The sequence below is a fragment of the Cimex lectularius genome, unplaced genomic scaffold (assembly GCF_000648675.2).
Source record: "Cimex lectularius strain Harlan isolate CLEC.00 unplaced genomic scaffold, Clec_2.1 scaffold49, whole genome shotgun sequence".
Classification (NCBI taxonomy): domain Eukaryota; kingdom Metazoa; phylum Arthropoda; class Insecta; order Hemiptera; family Cimicidae; genus Cimex; species Cimex lectularius.
The window spans coordinates 936,708-952,392 of record NW_019392644.1 but is presented as its reverse complement, the minus strand read 5'-3'; the positions used below and the strand labels follow the sequence as shown (position 1 = coordinate 952,392).

The following is a 15,685-nucleotide window of genomic DNA, read 5'->3' as shown; positions in this document are numbered from 1 at the left end:
GATGAGACATTTTAATTGTTTGACAGGTGCTTAAAATCAAGATGTGAATTTTTTGTGTATGGTTCTTAAAATCTAGATATGACATTTTTGTTGTTTGTATGGCGCTTAAAATCTAAATGTGACATTTTTGTTGTTTGTATGGTGCTTAAAATCTAGATGTGACATTTTAGTTATCTGGCAGGTGCTTAAAATCTAGGATGCGACATTTTTGTTGTTTGTATGATGCTTAAAATCTAGATGTGACATTTTTTTGTTGTTGGAAGGTGCTTAAAATCTAGATGTGGCATTTTTGTTGTTTGTATGGTGCTTAAAATCTAGATGTGACATTTTAGTTATCTGGCAGGTGCTTAAAATCTAGGATGTGACATTTTTGTTGTTGGAAGGTGCTTGAAATCAAGATGTGACATTTTTGTTGTTTGTATGGTGCTTAAAATCAAGATGTGACATTTTTGTTGTTTGTATGCTGGTAAAAACTAGGTGACATTTTTTGTTTGTATGGTGCTTAAAAGCAAGATGTGTAATTTTTGTTGGTTGTAAGGTGCTTAAAAACAAGTTGTGAAAATGTTGTTTTTAAAAAAATTTGAAATTTTTTCTTGTGTACAATGTGCTTAAAACCAAAGATGTGACATTTTATTTTTTATAAAGCGCTTAAAAATAACGAGTCATTCTTTTTTGTAAAGTGCTTAATATCAAGATGTGACATTTTTCGTGTTTCTAAGGTGCTTAAAAACGTCGTTCTTTTATGTACACAAAATATAATACAAGTTAAAACATGAAACGTATGGTTTCAATATAAGTTAAATTTACAGAGATATCCCGTCCATTGTTTATAAAAATATCTTGAAAATTAAATATTGAATATTGAATTTTTTTTTTTAAATTGAGAATTGTATGTTAAATTTTTGTCAAAGTCCTGAGGCTGAACGAAGAAACTGCATGTTGTCTTTCAAATTGGCATTATCCCTAATTTTTTGAGATAACGATGTTTTTATTTTGTTTTTCCCTTCGATATGAAGAGTTTACGCCAACGGAAATGGAAAGTGTCATGAACAATCGTTAACGGTATTCGACAAATGGAAGTTTGAAAATTCGAAATGAGCACGCAAGGGACTTGAAGGCAAGGTCGCAAGGAAGGCGTCTCCGGTCGTCAAGGAGACGGTCGCGAAGTAAAAAGGAAACAAAACGTCCCAGAGGCAAGGAATTTTTCGTAAAGGTCGGGGATGAAAAAACGATAACAAGCCTCATCACAAAAAGGGGTGCGTGTTCGGGAGGTGCACCTGTTCCGATCGAGGCTCAGGTACATAGAACTAGGCGGAATCAAAGATGGAGAACGGTACAAAAAGGTGGCTTGGTTCAACATCATGACGTTCGCGAGGTGGGAGGTGTGCCACGATGGAGGGGATCTGGCTTTCAGTTGTTTCGAAACAACGGTTCAGTTCGTCGGAGCTTTTCAGTTAATAAGTTTATTAAGTTCATTTTGGGTTCGGACGCGGTCAGTTTTGCAGAAGTTCCGGACCGACGGTGCTTAACGTGCGAAGAGGCCGAGACGGGCCTCCAGTGTCAAAGGGCAACGGGTCCGAATCGGGATTTTGCCACAAGAAGCCAGTACTCCTGAGGTGAATGGGCGTAGGCCAGATTTTCACCATATTTCGCGCTCCAGGCGCAAAGTGCAAAAATTGAATTCATCCCAGTGAAAGATTAGACAGAAAAAAATCGAAATGGGAGGCTGGAGGAATTTTGGGATTTTCCTCTTCTGCCTCATAGCCTTCGACTCCGCAGAGCAGACCACTCCGGACCCGAGCATGTACAACTGGTACTCCAGCTCGGAGCCGACCAGAAGCGGCTTCATCGAACTTCAGGGCGGCCTGATGACAAACAGAAAGCTGAAGATCGACCGTGGGGAGTACATCCTTAAAGAAGATCTCATCGTAGACCACACGTCCGAATTGGCCCTCCTCCCTGGTACCACTATAAACTTCGCACCCACGGTTGGCATCACGGTCAGGGGGATCATGAAAGCCGAGGTAAAAGGAATTTATGCAAACATTTGATTTATATTATCACACCATACTTATCGACTTAATTCATCTACTACTTGGCTATTTAAGAAGTGCAAAAGCTCCTTAATTATCCAATCTGTCAAATTATTTATAATGTTCACTTATTCAGTTCATACAATATCATAAAAAGCAAAAATACAGTTAAATATGCATAATAAGTCGAAATTTTTATGATTATGAATATTTTTTTTATCAAAATACAATATAAAACTTTATGAAATTCTTGTAAGTTTATTAATTTATTTATTATTAATGATAATATTAACACACAATGGACCATAGCCTAGGGGTTTTATGATTATGAGTTTACGATCACGATTTCAACGGAAACTTTTAGGTTCAACGGTTTTCAATTTGCTGAACGGAATCAGCCCTCAAGACTTAAAATCACAAAAATACCATTCATGGTTGCTAATATTAATAATAGAACCATACGTAAAAAGGACCAAAGCCCAAGAGTTGCTATGTTTATGAGTTTATGATCAAAATTCCAACAGAAGCTTTTAAAAATAATGGAATGTTTTCAATTTCCTGAAGAGCATCCGCCTTCAAGACCGTTCAGATCATCCAAAAATTCAATGCAATGTAATAATATTAACTATAGAGTGGCCGCAACGGTTTAGGCGTTGACTCGGCGCTCATCACTGTAAGGTAAAGGTCCCGGGTTCGAATCCAGCGGCCCTGCATTCGAATCCGACATACTTACAAATGGGCTTTTTTTTTTTTTTTAAACACCGGCACCCTGAGGGTTGATATATCTGTTGTTGCGAACCTCGTAAAAAAAGACAAAAATAGAGCTATACGTCTGATGGACCGTAGCCTAGAGGTTTTTATGATTATGAGTTTATGATCAAGATTCCAACAGAAGCTTTTAAAAATATCGGAATTCTTTTTCATTCGCTGATCAGAATCCGCCTTCAAGATCGTTCAGATCATCCAAAAATCCAATGCAATATAATAATATTAACAATAGAGCTATACATCTGATGGACCGTAGCCTAGAGGTTTTTATGATTATGAGCTTATGATGAAGATTTCATCAAAAAATGAGACTGGTCAGGCCAAAAAATCCGGACAAAAAGCAGATTTTCAATTTGTAAAATTTTATTTGAGCCTACCAGTTGATATATCAGTATTTTGTTCTGTCACTCTTTGCTACATACCAAACCAGCAAGGATAGTCAGACTAAGAATATCGGAAACGACTAAACTTTAAGTTATTGATTTGTGCGATTTTCTCTTTGGGTCTGCGAATGACAACGTGTTTTGGTCTGCCCAAGTTTGTCTACATACCAAAGCAGCAAGGATATCAGACCAAACACATCAGAAACGACTAAACTTTAAGTTATTAATTTGTGCGATTTTCTCTTTGAGTCTGCGGATGATGAGCCTGTATTTTGGCCTGTCAATCCTTGGTACAGACCAAAACCGCGAGCATAGTCAGCCCAAAAACATTGGAAACGACCAAACTTTAGGTTTTCATTTTGCCGAAGATGATTAGTTTTCAAGACTATTCAGACTAAAAACAATATTAAAGGTTGTTTAGAAGAAATATTAACAAAAGAACGGTTGCTTCATCGAAATAAGGTCGGTCGGTGGCAAGGAGTGTTAATTGGAACGAATCATTGTAAACGGCCCTGCTTAATTTCCCTGATCTTTTAGCATTCTTATTTTACACTTTGTGACCACCGGAAGATAACTGACCTAACGGATTGTTACACAGAGCGTGTGGTTCAACAAACTGAACGCGGTCCGCGCGGCGACCTTTTGTCGAATCGCGTTGAAATTTTTTTTGGGGGGGCTAGGATCAGGTCTAGGACCGATTCGAAGGAAGTTGAACCCGGACGGTAACTTTCACTCGGCGGAGTAACTGGACCCGGCGTGGTGAAACATTGTCCACGGCCTCTTCTGCAGGGGCACGTAACCGCAGGAAAGGGATTCGTGGAGATGAAAGCCTTGGCTTCTTAACATTGCCCCGGATCCTTGAGAATAGAGCTGGCAGAACAATGACAGAAAACGGTCGATTGGCTTCCGTTTACCGTTTTTCCCAGGAGTCTGTGTCAAATCCTAGATCGGACCAGTAGATTTGGCCATTTAGAACGAATGGACCGAGCAAATGACTTTTAAAATGCTACGAAACGGCCTCTGCTTTAACAGGTCATTTTTTTTACATTTCTTAGCGAAACAGAAAAAACATAATGGACAAATTTTCTCAGATGGGTCAGAGATTCTTAAGCATAAAAACTCCTGTCTGCCAGGCAGAAAGAATGAAACTTCATTATCAGGATGAATTACACCTTCATCATTGATGTCGTCTTTCGCCACGCCTATTGTCATTTTCTTAGCCGGACATCATCCGACGGTATAAAAAAAAGAAAATAGACCGAAGATCTTACAAATTGTCAATTGGACCTTACCATCGACTTTGAAATATCCAATTTTTAAGAAACCTCAGAAGAAAGCAAACTTAGCCAATGCTGTACATTAATAATAGTCAATTTATTTCAAAATATGTCCATAAATCGTAATAATAGGAAAAGCAAGTGAATTTTTGACTATATGATGGACTATTGTACTCCTCTTCTCCTATAGCGTCTATAGCTTCGGGCTTTTCTTCGCTCGTGAGTGAACCGACAGCCCGATAATTACATATTTTATACTTTTGTCATAATTGATAAAAACCTTAAAAGGTTAAACTATCTGGTCGTTAGATCTTAATAACCTTGAAACGTATTGCTGTGTGCTCGACGCTTTCGCTTATAGCTTTCCATCAGCTTCTAAAGTTATACTTGATGGATTGGGTTTTTCTTTCTAGTAAGTTAGGTTAAACTATCTGGTTGTTAGATCTTTACAACATTTGATATGTACTGTTGTGTGCTGCTTTCCTTTTCTGCTATACTTTACCATAAGTTTCTATAGCTTCAGCCTTTTTTTTACTTAACAATTGCTCAGGTTAATTGCTGGAGGGGCTATTCTTTGCTAGTAAGTTAGTAGCTATCTGGTTGTTGGATCTGTACAACATATGATATGTACTGCTGTGGTCGACTTCTTTTCGGTTATAGCTTACCACCAGTTTCTTTTTTTCACGCTTTTTATTACCTAATAGTGGCTTGGTTATACTTGCCGCAGTAGACTTTTCTTTGTTCGCGAATTAGGTTAAACTATCTAGTTGTTAGCTCATAAAGCATATGATATGTACTGCTGAGGGCTCGACCTTTCTCGCTTATTGCTTTTCATCAGCTTCTGTAACTTCAAGCTTTAAGTTATACTTGCTGGAGTGGGGTTTTCTTTCTAGTAAGTTAGGTTAAACTGTCTGGTTGTTAGATCTGTACTACACTTGATATGTACTGTTGAGTGCTGCTCTATTTTTCGGTTATAGCTTACCATCAGCTTCTATAGCTTCAACCTTTTTTTTACCTAACAGTTGCTCAGGTATACTTGCGGGACTGGGCTTTTCTTTCTTGTAAGTTAAGTTAAACTGTCTGGTTGTTAGATCTATACTACACTTGATATGTACTGTTGAGCGCTGCTCTATTTTTCGGTTATAGCTTACCATCAGCTTCTATAGCTTCAGGCTTTTTTTATTTAACAGTTACTCCGTTATACTTGCTGGAGTCGGCTTTTCTTTCTAGTGAGTGAGGTTAAATTATCTAGTTGTTAGGTCATAAAGCATATATGCACTGTTGTGGGCTCGATCTTCCTCGCATATAGCTTTCCGACAGCTTCTGTAACTTCAAGCTTTCAGTTATACTTTCTGGAGTAGGCTTTTCTTTCTAGTGAATTAGGTTACGCTTTCTGGTTGTTAGATCTTTACAACATAGGATATGTGCTCGACTTCTTTTTGGTTATAGTTTACCATCAGCTTCTAGCTTCAAGCTTTTTTTTATTTAAAAGTCGCCCACTTGTACTTACTGGAGTGGACTATTCTTTGCTAGTAAGTCAGGTTAATTATTTTGTTGTTAGTTGTTGTTAATATTTGAAGTGTACTTCTATGTGCTTGACTTCTTTGCGCTTATAGCTTACTATCAGCTTCTAAAGTTGCTGGTTTGGGCTTTTCTTTGCTCGTTAGTGAACCGACAGCCCGATTCGGTATTTTATTCTTCCCTTAAAAAGCTGGTACAAATGTCGAAACATAGTCGTATAAATCCGTATTGAGTGTGATAACATTTTAAAGATGATATTAATTGAGAAATTGTTTCGGTTTGTTTATTATGCTGACCATTGTTAAGTTTTGTTTAGGAAGAGAAGTTTGTCGGTGTCCTCGTTTAATCCACCGAGCCTTAGTCACCATTTTGTCCAGCTTAGCAAAAACTCTCCTTTGGACAAAAAATGTTCCTTTTGACGGAGTAACTATTAAAAGAAACGATCTGTGAGAGATCACGCAATGGAAAATTATAGAAAGTGTGAGAAGAACCCTTTTTTTGCGTTATACTCATTTTTCGCGTTGGTGTGGAACAGCTTGTTTAAAATAATCGTCCTTCTTTTTTTAACAACGGATTCACCTCGGATTTTCAGAAAAGGGTCACAAATCTTATCACGCGACGATGACTAATTAGCCGCGAATGGGAAAACGGTTGTCAACGTAGGTGATGCAACATCCGGGAATAATTCCAGGTGTCCATGCCTTGGTTTTTAATTTTCTCGATGGATGGTCGTGTACGGGTGGAGGAGAGCGTGGCCAATTTAAAAGTCTGATCGCTCCCGTATGGTGCATTGCCCTTGAAAAAGTGAACGCATACCTCGTTTCAGCTGGAATGATAATTGTTAAGAAAGCTCAGTGAAAATAAAAAAAAATGACTTAACTGAAGTTAAAATATGGATTGTCGAGCTAAAAACTCCAGGGTTTTAAAAACATGTTTGTTAAGCAAAAATCCTTATCGCCCTATTTCCGATCCTTATATACACGACTTTATAAAATATTTCTTACTACGAAGTATCGAGACTGCGAAAACCAAATTCGGTCGATATTAATCACTAGTTACTTACTCGACCAAACTGATTTTTTTAATATAACTTATGCTTGACGCTCACAAAGTCGACAATTTTTATTATTATGTCTAAAATATTTCTTTTATCACTATATAAAGTTCAGGATAAAGGAGATATTCATCTATTAGAATAATTTTCGCGTACATTTTTATCTACTTTCAGCCTTATTTTCTAAGCATGTTTTGATTTCCTGATTTAGTTTGCATATAATGTTTATAAAATGCTGCATTTTTTTATTATGTCTAAAGTCTTTCGATTAAAAAATAGAAAAGAGAAAATATAAGATTCGATCAATTTATAAGATATCCTGCTCATGTTCGTTTTTATCTACTTTAACCTTTTCTTTCTAGCCGTGTTTTGAATTTCTTATTTAATTTGTAATTAACTAATTAATAATTGTTTATAAAATTCGCAGAATTATGTCTAAAATATTTATATTCTTCTTATTACACTTATATCCTATTATATGCTTCTTACGTTCGTTTTTCTCTACTTTAAGCTTTATTTTTTAGGCATGATTTCATTTTATCACTTAATTTTACTTAAGGCTTTCAAAATGGTGCAATTTTTATTATTATATTCAATTCACTAGTTTCGTGGTCCGCTTGACCAATTAATATATTACAATTAATTAAGGTTTTTAGTTGAGATGAAAAAGTCAATGGCACGAGCGGGATTCGAACCCACGACCTTCGGCTAAATAGGCCGCTGCTCTACCACTTGAGCTATTGTGACATCGATCCGCTCGGACACTAACTTCCCATCTCAACCCCACCTTTTGAATTTTCCCTACTTTTTGCCATTTTTCGAATGTCGTGTAATCGGATTGGATTCTCGACGACAAATGAAATGGCCACGGAGAGCTTTAGTGAAGTATACTTCATTTTAATTAATTAAATTCACTAATTTCGTGGTCCGCTTGACCAATTAATGTATTACAATTAATTTATCTCAACTAAAACCCTTAATTAATTGTAATATATTAATTGGTCAAGCGGACCACGAAATTAGTGAACATAAGAAGAACATTTCACACTGATAGATCGAATTTTCTTATTTACATTTCTCAAAAAGAAAAAAAAATTAGACTAATATAAAATTAGCAGCATTAATTAAGCACGAAAATTAATATACTGATATACATAAAAAACCTTGAAATACAGGAACATGCATTAAAATTACTTTTTTTTTTTTTAATTTCTACCTAGAATCGCCAAAAATGGTTTAATTATAGTCATTGATCCAACCTAATAATCTTTTCTTTTTTGTAGAATTTATTATTTAAAAATTTTAAATTGGGCTTAAACGAATTTGAATTTTGTTTAAAACAAAAGTNTTAAACGATTTTGAATTTTCTTTAAAACAAAAGTGTTTTTGTTTGGCCTACTTTAATGAAATCGTCTTTTTGCTTTTGTTAAAAAAATGAATATACTGATATACATTAAAAAACCTTGAAACACAAGCACATGTATTGAAATTACTTTTTTTAAATTTCTACCTGGAATCACCAAAAATGGTTTAATGAAAAATGGTCAGTGAGCCAGCCTAATAATATTTTCTTTTGTTTACTGTATAAATTGTTATTTAAGAACTTTAAATAAGGCTTAAACGAATTTGAATTTTCTTTAAAACAAAAGTGTTTTTTTCCCTACTTTAATGAAATAGTCTTTTGGTTTTTTGTAACATCTTATGTAACAAACCTCATTTAATACGATTTTACATATTATTTTATTATCCTACGTAAAAAAATTAATATACTGATATACATAAAAAACCTTGAAACACAAGCACATGTATTGAAATTACTTTTTTTAAATTTCTACCTAGAATCGCCAAAAATGGTTTAATTATAGTCAGTGATTCCACGACCCTTGTGAAATGACCAAAATTACTAAATCATCAACTTAATATTTTGTTTTATTCGTGAATAAAATATCGGACGGAAAAATCCTAGCGGTTAAGAGAGGACTAGCGAGGGTAGGCGGACCCAAAGAGGAAACTATTAACCGTCATTCATTTATAGTTGTCAACCGTGACCACAAAACTATAAAACACGTTGGGTTATTTTTTTTAAAACTCTTTTATCATTAACGTGGCTTTTTTTTATATTTATCATGTTGTACGTTCGTTGTATGCCGATTGCAGTTTTATTTCTTCGGGAGACTTTAACACACCGGACCGAGAAAAAGGAAGGCGCTGTTGCCAGAATCCTTAAGTGCACGGGGTACTGGCCGATGCCGTGACGGGCCAAACGGCGCAAAGATCCGGCTTGAAACATACCTCTACCGGACTTAATTGCGAAAGAAAAAGATCTAGGAAAATAGGGCAGACTCGAGAGGCTAGAATGAGTTTTTTATTTTTTGGGCGTTTTTTATAGCTAGGTCGTTGTTTTCGTGAGGAAACAACTGTTGCAACTCACTCCCCGAGTCACTGTTTTGTCTGAAGTTAAATTGCATCCGTCCTACAAACAATAATACAAATAATTGAAAGAGCGGAGGCGTTGTGTCAGCCAAGATTCAAGTTGTCATATTGCTTTCTTGCTTATAAATCATACGAGAGCTTATTGTTGTACTTGGAGAATTTCATGACGAACCCTGAACGATGGGATTAGAAAAACCACTTATGAAGTTGTGTTATAATTAGGACATGTTAATGGACAAGTACTCTCTGGGTCCTTCTGGCTTATTGTACCTTCCTAGTTCCTTAGTGCAGTGCAATAGACCTAATCCTTCTCCTGAGAAGTATCAGGTCATTGGTTGTCTCTGTTACAATTTGATTCCCTAAGTTTTTTCGTTAGGTTAAATCTCCATTGAGCTGTTGCTTCGCTTTCGAAGATGATATGGGTGGCTGTTTCCTTCTCTTTATTACATAGTCTGCAAATGGGATTCATTGTTTGTGAAACTCCCTTTAGCAGTTTTTCACTACTTCAAGGACATATTGGTTATTAAAGTCATTGTGAATGGTAAGGTAGATAGAAAGGAGCATTGACGATGGTTCGAAGGATTTTTAGGGGGGTTACGTTGGGGGTTCCCAAAGTTCGTATGTCCAAATGGTCAGCAATATTTTGAGAAGTCTGAATCGTCTGTTTAGCTCTTGTCTTTTGGGTCGCGTGTGTGGGTTCCATGTTGTTTTTCAATATAAAGCCGAAAGTAGCGGACTGCAGCTGGTGGAGGAGGGATACTATTAAAACAGATGGGAGCAGTATTCTCCGTAGGGTGAAAAGTGACATGTTCAGATTCATCTTCCACTGCTTGAACCACTGCTCTCGGGATGTGACATGGCCTTGTAAGTTTCATGTTGAAAGTCTTTATAGCAGGAAAGGATGCATAGATCGTTTCCGGAAGAGTAGAAAGGTCTGCGGTATAAGTGTAGAGGATGGGTCCTAAGATACTTCCTTGCGGTACTCCTGTATCTGTGCGATATCCGGCTGATAGAGAGTAGCTACTGATGAAAGTATCAGTCGGTTATGTAGTATTTTAGGATCAGGTAAAAGTTAGGATTTCTTAAGCTTCCAGACGAGCCCCGAGTGCCATATCCGAAGGCTTGCTCACATGTAGGAATAGACCGGATCACTCCTTTTGCTCATTAGCGGTAGATATCTACAACACGATGGCAGCGCTGAACAGTGGAAAGAGAACATGCAAACCCAAATTGGTGGTCAGGGATAAAGCTAAAAGAAGGGTGGGAAGAATGTGTACAAGCAGAGGTTTTTTTAAGATTTTGCCCATTGTAGGCAACAGACCAATTAGACCTTAGGATGATGGAAGGTTATGTGGTTTTTAAGCTTTAGAATCATTCGGAGGAGGGAAAATTTCCAATGAGATGGGAAGTATGTTGTTCTAAGGAGACACAAAAAGCGGACGCTTGTATTTTGTTTTGGATCGCAGAGGGCCTTAAGCCTCCTAAGCATTGAGTAAATAAGCAATCGGATTTCGTCTTATGAAACAGAGTGCCATTCTGAAGAAGAGCGGTTTGAAGCTGTTCACGGCTTGTTAAAGGCGGCGAAGGATGTCAAATCCGCTCTTTATGATGTCCCATAAGTGTTCCATGGGATTCATGTCAGGAGGACGTGATGGCAATTCATTGTGGTAGTCCTTACATGGTCTAAGTATTGGACAACTCGAGCTACATTCATTACTCTAATAGGTTGAAAAATTCCAAGTTCTCCGTGGTTGAATAACCTTTATTCAATTTAGTAAATTACATGGCGTTTCGGGCTCCTGGCCCATCATCAGCAACTAAACATAGAGAAATGTCATGGTATAATTCCCATTCTGAAGGCACACCCGTTACTAATTTCCAATTTTTTTATTGGAATTATACCATGAAATGTCTCTATGTTTAGTTCCTGATGATGGGCCAGGAGCCCGAAACGTCTATGTAATTTATTAAATTGAATAAAGGTTTTTCAACCACGGAGAATTTGGAATTTTTCAACTTATCAATAGAGAAAATATGAACCGTGGAGTTGGTAATATATAAAATACATTCATTACATTATCATGCATTAACACGAAGTTGTCCCAAATGGAGCGAATGGGACAACAGTTCACAGGAGTGTGTGGTGATTAGTGACCGTTAATAGATATTTATTTAGAAATCGTGAGATGCGGTCTGGTGTGATGTAGGTTTCAGAAAAACATTGCAACAAGCAAAATTGGCAAACACCAGACCGCATCTCACGATTTCTAAAAAAAAAAGTTTCACAGAAGAATTTCCTCAATGTACCTTAATTCAGGCTAAGATCAAAGATTAGTCAATTGATGAAATAATTAATTTTAGTCCATTATATTTAGTGGTCTTTTGGCTAAATCACTTCTTTCATTTAATAACCTTTTGTGTACGGTCTTGGTTGAGATGAAAAAGTTAGTGTCACGAGCGGGATTCGAACCCACGACCTTCGGCTCAATAGGACGCTGCTCTAACTACTTGAGCTATCGTGTCACGAGATGTAGAGTTGATGTCCGTGTGGATCTAAGTCACGATATTTTGAGCCGAAAGTCGTATGTTCGAATCCTGCACTTGACACTAACTTTTTCATTACAACCAAAACCTTACATAAAAAGATTAATTAATTGAAAAAATTAATTTTACTATGGGATTTCCAAGGGAAGTTCCGACAAACTTTCGTTGTTTACCAGTGGCAAGTAGGTACAATGAGGTCGGTTATAACAGCCATCCTCCGGTTCTTTCGCACTGAGATGAACGTAACTTTACAATTGTGCAATCGTCATTCAAGACCTGGAAAATTTCGAAAACTCTGTTGTATCATTGTCGTTATTACAAAAGGTCCTGAAGCACTATTGACCGGGGCGTAATGAATTTTTGCCCCGAAGACGCGTTGTTTTATTCCGATACTTTCTTTCGGTCCAAGGAGGAAAAGCGTAACGACGTTCCAAAACAGGGCCGGGGTTTTTTTCCATGCCGATCTTCGATTCCGGATCTTGTGGAAACTGCCGCAGCCTTTGGACGGTGATGATTTTCCACGCGCTCACGATCATTGATCTCCTTTTATTCTCGAAGAGGGCAACAGTCTACGGGGAATTTTCTCTTTCAACTCCGGTCGTTTACAATTTCACCGATGAAAAGAACTATACAATGCATACACCTCGGAACACCTAAAAAAACACCAAATGTCCAAAAACCAACCATTTTCCTTTAATAACGAATCACCGAGGAAAGTCGAAACGTGCAATTTTTGCATAAGCAATGAAAGAGATTTCATGATCTAATTGTCTCATTTCCGTTGCCCGGTGGAAAAGCATACGTGGGAACGACCCGGAGAGTACTTCTGACACCCTTCTTTTCGAATTACCAGCTTCATTTTGATTCTCTCCTGTAAATAAAGGAAAGTTTTGCAACTTTTTTTCTCTCTCCCTCCATCTCTCTATGTTAAGCAAGCATGAATTTATTACCTAATTTTTATACCGATAAAAGACACGTATCCGATAAAAAGCAATGATTGAATTGTTTCTTAGTGAAAAACTTTCACCAAGGCTATTGTTATCTTGTTAGGCCATCGGAATAACTTTAAACAAATAAATTTTCTTTTTGTACTGTATTAACAAATCGATCAACTAAAACCGATTTTCATTTCGATGAGTGAAAAGGGATTTAATGATGAGACAGCATAAAAAAATCATGAACGTCATAAGCAAGACGAAAGTCTTAAGCATTTTGATTTCGATGGGAGAAAAAGTGTAAAAGACGAGATTTTTAATAATACATTGCACAATATTTACAATTTTAAAATCCTAGATTTACTTTATTTACATATACCACACTTACGATGGAAGCCACACTCTGTCTCCCAGTTTTTTTTAATTCACGTACAAATAGTAGATTTCGAGTGAGGACCCCTGAGATACAAGAAGAAGCCGAGAGAAAATTCTAGAAAGATAATTATTCAGAAATCGTGAGATGCGGTCTGGTGTGATGTAGGTTTCAGAACTCTGGGGTGAGTATATGACGTCTGGAGAGTAAAAGTAATTTATTAGCGTGAAAGGAAGGGGTTGCTTATAACCCCGCCCCGAGGNATTATTCAGAAATCGTGAGATGCGGTCTGGTGTGATGTAGGTTTCAGAAAAACATTTTCTTTATCGTGCCAACGTTTCGATCTTTATTGAGGATCATCTTCAGGGCTCAAAGTGTTTTTCTTCTGTATAATTGTGCCATTCTTGCGTGTCGTGTCGAGAGTGCCTTGGGCCACACTTTGAGCCCTGAAGATGATCTCAATAAAGATCGAAACGTTGGCACGATAAAGAAAATGTTTTTTTGAAACCTACATCACACCAGACCGCATCTCACGATTTCTGAATAATTATCGATTAACTGTCACTAATCACCACACATTCTAGAAAGAATTAAAATAAATGAAGTACCAGATAAAATTAGAGAAAGACTTTGACAGACCATGTGGTCATAGATAACAGAGACCTTTGAAAGAATGGCAACCCAAAGTTTCAGAAAAGGGCACTAATATGGTACATTGATGGATCAAAGATAAAAAAAAGGTATATAAAAAAGGGTAAACTGGGCGAATTATACCCTAATAAAACCTCCTGGACTTCAACTATCTTACACGCTGAAGTCCATGCAATCCAAGTCTGTCACTGGGATGGTTAAAGGACAAAATTGGAGAAATACTTAACTTTGACAAAACTTCCCAAGAGGTCATAGATAAAAAAAGACCGTTGGAAGAAAGACAACCCCATGTTTCAGATCTGAGCCAGGTACAATTATGCATCAAATATATAAAAAGGTGTTTAAGGGTAAACTGGGCGAATTACACTCTAATGAAACCTCCTGGACTTCAACTATCATACAAGCTGATGTCCATGCAATCCAAGTCACTCACGGGGATGGTTAATGGAGAAAATGAAGGGTCCAAAGATCTACATACTTTCTGTCAGGCTATAAGACGCTAAATACGTGATTTGAACTCCAGACGCCTGACAAAATTGGAGAAATACTTAACTTTGACAAAACTTCCCACGAGGTCATAGATAACAGAGACTGTTGGAAGAAAGGCAACCCCATGTTTCAGATCTGAGCCATGTACAATTATGCATCAAATATTTAAAAAGGTGTTTAAGGGTAAACTGGGCGAATTACACCCTAATAAAACCTCCTGGACTTCAACTATCTTACACGCTGATGTCCATGCAATCCAAGTCTGTCACGGGGATGGTTAAAGGAGAAAATGAAGGGTGCAAAGATCTACATACTTTCTGTCTATAAGACGCTAAATACGTGGTTTTAACTCCAAACGCCTGACAAAATTGGAGAAATATTTAACTTTGACAGACCAAGTGGTCATAGGTAACAGAGACCGTTGAAAGAAGGCAGCCCAAAGTTTCAGAAAGGGCACTAAGGTAATATCCATTAATAATGGATCAAAGAAGGAAAAGGATGTGAATTACACTGCAGCAAAACCTTCGGGCTAATTTCAATTATCTTCGAAGCTGAGGTCTATGCCATCCAACTATTCTTAAGTGGACGGATTTACATACTGTCAACCAGCTTTAAAAGCATTATTTGTGCATGCTTTTAGCTTCAAACAATCATGAGAATGCCTAAATTGCCTACTGCATGAACGCAAGCACCGGCTTGAGGCAAGCAATAAAATTCGTAAATCTCTCAAAAAAGAGGAATATCTCTCTCTCAGCAGGCAAGATTTGAAGAAAATTATAAGCCTCTAAAGAAACAAATGTCCTCTTCTCTATCACCGCACTTTCCACGGGATGGACTTAAATCGCAGTGGAGTAAGCATAAAGTCTTTACTTGACGCCCCCGCAAAGCAACAACCATTGTTTACCTGTTCTGGCTTTTCTTTTCTGTGTGGAACAATCAGAACTTCTACTTACGACCTTTTTAGAAAAGAATGTTAAACGAAGTTTTTTAAGTGTGGAGAAGTATCTCGTAGAACTAAAGTTCATCATACCATTACATGCTAATTTATGCAAATCCTCTATGTCCCGTACATTTTTGTATTGTTCTGACTGGTTAATGAACGTTAACCTCAACGAATTACAATTCGTTAGCTGTTAGGAAAATTACAACTTGATAAAGCTGGTAAAACACAATTGACTTGATTTTTTTAAATAGTTTACATATTTAAGGTTCGACTCTTGTAGT

The 15,685-nt window shown here is 37.1% G+C and overlaps 1 protein-coding gene across 1 annotated transcript in view; it reads left to right on the top strand.

Moving 5' to 3' along the window:
- Positions 1 to 939: 939 nt before the first annotated feature.
- The window catches only part of LOC106670060 (protein bark beetle), a 54,835-nt gene continuing 40,089 nt past the window's right edge, over positions 940 to 15,685 (top strand). Inside the window, exon 1 of the mRNA XM_014400061.2 lies at positions 940 to 2,024. Within this exon, the coding sequence (XP_014255547.1) occupies positions 1,719 to 2,024 (306 nt within the window). The 5' untranslated portion in view covers positions 940 to 1,718. The remainder of the gene's footprint in view (positions 2,025 to 15,685) is intronic.